Raw genomic sequence first — 5662 nt, forward strand, 5'->3', positions numbered from 1 at the left:
TATATATATATATATACGTTTGGGAAAAGGACATGTGTATAGACTAAGAATTTTTGTGGGGTGGTTATTCATAATATATAGATATATATCATATAATAGATATATATTATATATATATGCATTTGTGTCTTTTATTTTGTATTGTTTTTTCAGCTTCTTTGCTTTTTTTTTAGAATTAACAGCAACGTCGGAGCCCCTCACATTACCTTTACGCTATTCATTTTTTGAATAGCAAAAATGGGAAGAAGTTTTAGAATTCAGAAGCGGCTTTTTTTTTTTCGTTTCCCGTCTCTGGCTCCACTTCCTCACTGGTCGCTGTGAATCCGCTGTGTATAGTCCTAGATGCTCTAGATCTCTTCGATCAGTCACATTGACTGGATATCACCCCTCTTGGGCGCATTCGTCGTTTTCAGCCATATTTTTTTTTATTTTCTCACACTCTTGGTGGTAGAACTATGTAGGTCAGATGGAGAGAGAAAAGAATACAAACCTTGCCGGACTGTGATGAGAATGTCTCTGTCTCTATGTGCCCACGTGCAATCCTTTCCGAATGGGGTCATCAGTAGGACGGCAAAGTGAACTCTAGTTTGGTGTGATTGTGACTGCAACAAGTACAAGAGCATAGTGTATTAAAAGAGCAACATTCGTCGACAAGTCGTGCAATTTGATCCGCGTTTTTGTATTGTTTTCGCTTGGATGTTGTTTGTCTAACGATTCTTTAATCGTATTTAATGCTCATCTTAGACCTTCTTCTTTTCTTTGTTTTTGTGTTTTTATCTAATTTACTTCTGGTCACACTCTGAACATAGTGGAAGGGTGTCGTTGCCCTGAACATATTTTTTTTCTTCATCTGAAGGGGAAGGTCGATCGGCATGCGGTTGCGTCTCAAAACTCCGATCATCATCTGTCATGTGAATGCGGCTGTCACTACAATGGCTGCGATGCGTCGGTGCATTCAGGGACGGCACTTACCCTCATGGAGATTGGGTGGTATGTTTGGTGCAGCAGCACACCACCAAGCTGCAGCGGTGCGGTGGGTAGCAACAGTGACTGCGGCGGCCGATACTCATGGCAGTGCAAGCGACTTTGTGGATTTGGATCTCGATAATTTGGAGGATATTCATTCAAAGCCAAGGGAAGAGCAACAGCCTGCCATTGGCGTCACTCGAGAAGAGGAGGCCCCTGATGAACAAGAGTATTCGCGGTTCCGTATCCCACTCGCCCACCCGCGACGTGGGCGACCAGAACCTCGGCCTAACAGCCGTAGCGTCATTTCCTCCAATGACGCCCTTTGCGTATCAGACGAAGATCACGGCGGCGGTATTGCAGGTGCTCAGCATTCATCTACTGGAGACGTTGGTGATCAGGATGTTTCTCTCCCTTACGATGACGAGGTATTTGCAGAAATGTTGCTTGAAATGGAGGTGGAGGGTGCCATTGATGAAGCATGGCAGGACGCGCGGAAGGCGCACATGGAAGATGTCGTGGAGCTCGTCGAGGTGCTGCGATCGCTTAAGGTTCGCGACGTTTGTGCCATTGATGTCTCTGCAAAAACCGGTAATTTTGATTACATGATTTTCGGGACGTGTGAAGGCCCGCGACACATTCATTTATCGGCGTGGGCTGTGCAGGAGGCTGACTCGTTGAAGCGGGTCTCCAAGATCAGGCGCAAGCAGACCGATCACACGTGGGAAGTTGTGACCGTTGGGCGCATCATCGTGAATCTAATGCAGGACTCCCTTCGGGAGGAGCTTTCACTGGAGCGCAAATGGGCAGTCACGAAGTCGATGGACCCGCTCGCCATGGCTAACGCTCCAGTGAGTGAAGGGAGGCAGGTGAGGGCGCATGGTTTGTGGACGCTGACGCTAAACTTGCAAGATCTGGAGGACTTTGAGGTGGACTATTGTAAGGATGTGTTGATGCGGCAGCTGTAGCCACGCACGTCCTTGTTTGATTGTGTTTGTGTGTGTGTGTGTGTGCTGTATTTCTCTCTTCGCTTGATGCCAAGTGTAGAAAGGGTGGTTATGGAGGCGGCGGCTGGCATATCGCGTGGTTCGGTGTCAAAGGATCGACTGATGCTCCTGTGACGAAATAAGAAGAGAAAAAGAAAGAAAAATTGGTTTGGAAAATGATCAGACGATCTGTACTTTTGGTTCTGCCTCTTGTGTTGGCGTCCATGTATCTAGTGTGATTCTCTATTCTTTTGTTCATTCTTTCTTTCTTTTTCTTACCTTCTCTCTCTCTCTCTCTGTGTGTGTGTGTATTTGAATCCATGCAAAGCTAAGAATAGGGGCAGCAAGCGGAGCCCCTACCTTCACTCCCCTTTTGGTCGAGCCACGCGTCTCTTGTTAAGAGGTGGCGGTGATGGCTGTGGCACTCAGACAGCTGCGGGAAAACGCCTCCCTCGATGTTGTGGTGAAGCCTGACAGTCTGACAAGGCAGTCAGATAGCATTCGCTCAATTAGCCGCATTCGCAGTGAGACAGTGCAAAAAAGGAGCGAGATTCAACGTCTCACTGTGCTCTTACGTCGTGATGAGGATAAAGTTCGGTTGAGGCAGGCACGTTTGGATAGACTTCTAAAGGAAAAAGCCAACTGGGAAAAGGAAGTGGATGCCGTTGTCCCTCTTTTGCCGGGCTCTAAGGATGTATCGGAACTCAAGACACGACTAATCACGGCTCGTGAGTGTGGACTGAAGGCCGCAAACAAGGTCAATGACGCCGATGCATTCCTCACACTCGCTGCCGAAGCACTACAGGGGAGAGATCGCGGTGAGGCAAAACAAAGGCGGGATTATCTGGAAATGAAGCAGTCCATCAATTCTCTCTCAAGAGAAATTCTTCGCTTGAGGAAACACCTGGGAAGGTTGAACAAAAATGTAAAAGACGTGGATGTAAAAAGTAGATCACCAAGCCTACCTAACACAGTGGGGAGTTTCAGTATTCGTCTTGAAAGTCCAAGTGAGGTTGAGAAACTAAAGGATGAAAAAAAAAGGCTCAAGGAGCAGATGAGGGAAGCGAATGAAGCCTACCTCAAGGCAGCTCAGCGAGAAGCACAGGTTGTAACTCTGCTCACATCTCTGGAGAGGCGGGCGATGAAAACAACGCCACTGTTGAGGTCGTCGTTGGGGCCAAAACAGGGAAATGAAATAGCAAATGATGCTGGTGAGAAAAATGACGTTTCTTTTGCGTCACCACCCGAGGCGGGTCACTTGCTCGCCGTTTCAGTGAGCCATCCGATGGCAGCAGGAATCGAAGCCTCTGTGCACCCGCGAAAAAGTGGGGAGAATTCCTCATTTCATGATTCTGTGGGAAGAACGAATCGTCAGCGAAGAGCTGTGTCTTTCATACCTAAGGATGGGGTTGGGTCGGGGGACTATTCTGAACGAGAAATGTTGGCGCTAGAGGTTGAGCGATTGGCCGCGCAGTACGCACATCTGAAACGAAGAGTTGGGAAGATGCGAAAGAGCCTTGCGTAGGTGTCCGAAGGAACGGTGGATTTTCCCCCTTTACCCTCCTCTCCCCAGGAATCATAATTGCGTTCTATCTCCTCTGTGATTTCTCCCCCTCCCCCACAGTTTTGTGGCTTCTTTATGCACAACACATCCCTGTGGCATTTGTTGTTGGTAGGGGGGGATATGGCTCTCTTTTTTTTTTGGTTTATATGTTACGTTCCTTCCTTAATCCGCCCCCTCGCACCCGAATCACTCTTTCTTTGGTTGTTTTTCTCTCCTTTGTTTCGCTTCACCTGCGGGGAAGTGTAATATATATATATATATATATCCTTCCTTTATTGAGTTGTATTTACATAATCTGCGCAGCTGTCGTGCAGAAAGTATATAGTGATATAAAAAGAAGACGAAAAGAAAGGGGGAGATCTTGAATTTAGCTTTATATCTTCAATTGCTTCTGTAGATGAGCGATCTCTGGTGTGTCTTTACAGAGAAGCTGAAGGCCGCAGGGTACACTCTAGATGACTTGACCGGCAACGACAGTTTATTCCAACTTGTCGCGGAGGAGATTTGCAACTTCACCCCTCAACAAGTGGGCGAGCTTCAGAAGGAATGGCGGTTGTACAAAATACGCAAAGCAGATGTAGGAAGAGGCGGTGTGGCTCGGTTAAGCAGTGCAGTGGAGGTTATGAGGCATAGTCCCTCAGCGGATGTCCCTACAGCTTCGCTGAGTGCCTTCAATGTCTACCCAACAGCTGTTGTACTCTCGCGTGCCAGTATATTCCTCTCTAATATGAGCGAAGGTGGGGCGCAAATGTTACCCTCAACAGTTAAGGAGATCCCCGCTACGCGTAAGATTGTTCAAGCTTTCCGCGAGCGATTGGCCACACTACATAGACCCACAGGAGGTGTTGAACTCATGTGGAAGTTATGTAGCCCAAAGACTCTGGCTAACATCAAAGAGGGACGTTTATTTGAGATGGCGGATGATAGGGACGCGCTTTGCTCTAGTGGCATTGTCCTTTACCGTGATAATGGAATTGCGGTGCACACTCTCGAGGATCGGCCAGCAGAACTTATACGCCGCGGCTGGTGTCTTGTTGCCTTTGACGCCGCGGTTGGCAAGTCACGTCGCCTAGGGGAAGATGAAGTCCGACTTTTGCAGCATTTTCCAATAGAAGAGTGCTTCAAGTCTCTAAACAATGATGGGTACGACAGTATTCGTGTGGCTTCTTGTGGTGCCTTTGTATTTTTTCACTTTCATCAGTTTGTCCCGCGGTTTATTGTGACTATCGAAGGATGTGATGCTCGTCAGCTGAACTACTCCAATGTAACAGATGGCACGGACTCTTCAAGGACAAGCAAGACTCAAAAGTTACAACGGCAGGACGATCCCAAGAAAGACTTTGGAAGAGTAAGAGAAGAAGCAAATAGGCAACGTGGTGCGATTGGCTCTCCACAGAAGCCATCCACTAATTTCAATCATGATTTGATTGTGAACTGTCCCAAACACCTGGGTAAGGAGGTGGAATTTTGGTGCCCAGATGAGAAAAAACTCTTGTGCAGTCATTGTCTTTTTTATGAGGGTTATACCAAAGAAAATTGCATGTTGCTGGCTGATGCAGTGCAGCATGAGGCACAAAGACTGGAGATGTGGGTCCAAAATGCTGTGACGTTTACAAATGAAGTTGGCACTGTGACGGAGCTTTTTCGTTCTGCCGAAAGGGATATCGAGAGATGCGAACAAGAACGGATTGAAGAGTTGCGTGAAGAATTTAAACGCATACATGCGAAGTTGAACACTTTAGAAGGAGAGCTCCTTGCACAGGTGGAGGGCAGGAGCGCACGGCAACGGCAAACCTTGGAAAACTGTTTTGGCGATGTCAAAGCGACGGTTGAAAAGGTTAAGGAGCTTATTGGTGACGCCCAAGGTCCCCTTTCTAAATATCGTCAAGGGGTTATCGACCAAGAGTCCGCAGCAGCCTTTTTACGCGTGACGCAGTCCGCGTTTGGCGAATGGCGTGCAGTACCCATTCCAATTTACACGGTGGTGAGCGGATGGGGGCGGAATCTTTTCAAGGAGTTGGAGAATGCCCTGGGGCCCGTTTCTGCCATCGAAAGCGCGGGGCAAGTGGAGTTGCCGGAGGCCATTGATGTCAATTACCTCAAAAATTAGGAACGGGAGGCCAGGGCCTGACCGCCTTGTTCCCCC

At 47.8% G+C, this 5662-nt stretch overlaps 3 protein-coding genes across 3 annotated transcripts; all 3 read left to right on the plus strand.

The window, feature by feature from the left end:
- Positions 1 to 872: 872 nt before the first annotated feature.
- On the plus strand, positions 873 to 1934 carry DQ04_10561000 (hypothetical protein; the record flags this gene model as incomplete). Its single annotated transcript, XM_009316286.1, has 1 exon — positions 873 to 1934. One exon carries the CDS (start codon positions 873 to 875, stop codon positions 1932 to 1934), a length of 1062 nt encoding a protein of 353 aa, XP_009314561.1.
- A 430-nt stretch (positions 1935 to 2364) lies between these two features.
- Positions 2365 to 3477, plus strand: DQ04_10561010 (hypothetical protein; the record flags this gene model as incomplete). Its single annotated transcript, XM_009316287.1, has 1 exon — positions 2365 to 3477. The coding sequence occupies one exon, from the start codon at positions 2365 to 2367 to the stop codon at positions 3475 to 3477; it is 1113 nt and encodes a 370-aa protein (XP_009314562.1).
- A 436-nt stretch (positions 3478 to 3913) lies between these two features.
- DQ04_10561020 (hypothetical protein) lies at positions 3914 to 5626 on the plus strand (the record flags this gene model as incomplete). The annotated part of the gene is made up of 1 exon (XM_009316288.1): positions 3914 to 5626. One exon carries the CDS (start codon positions 3914 to 3916, stop codon positions 5624 to 5626), a length of 1713 nt encoding a protein of 570 aa, XP_009314563.1.
- Positions 5627 to 5662: the final 36 nt, after the last annotated feature.

The sequence above is a fragment of the Trypanosoma grayi genome, assembly GCF_000691245.1.
Source record: "Trypanosoma grayi strain ANR4 Tgr_1056_V1, whole genome shotgun sequence".
Classification (NCBI taxonomy): Eukaryota; Euglenozoa; class Kinetoplastea; order Trypanosomatida; family Trypanosomatidae; genus Trypanosoma; species Trypanosoma grayi.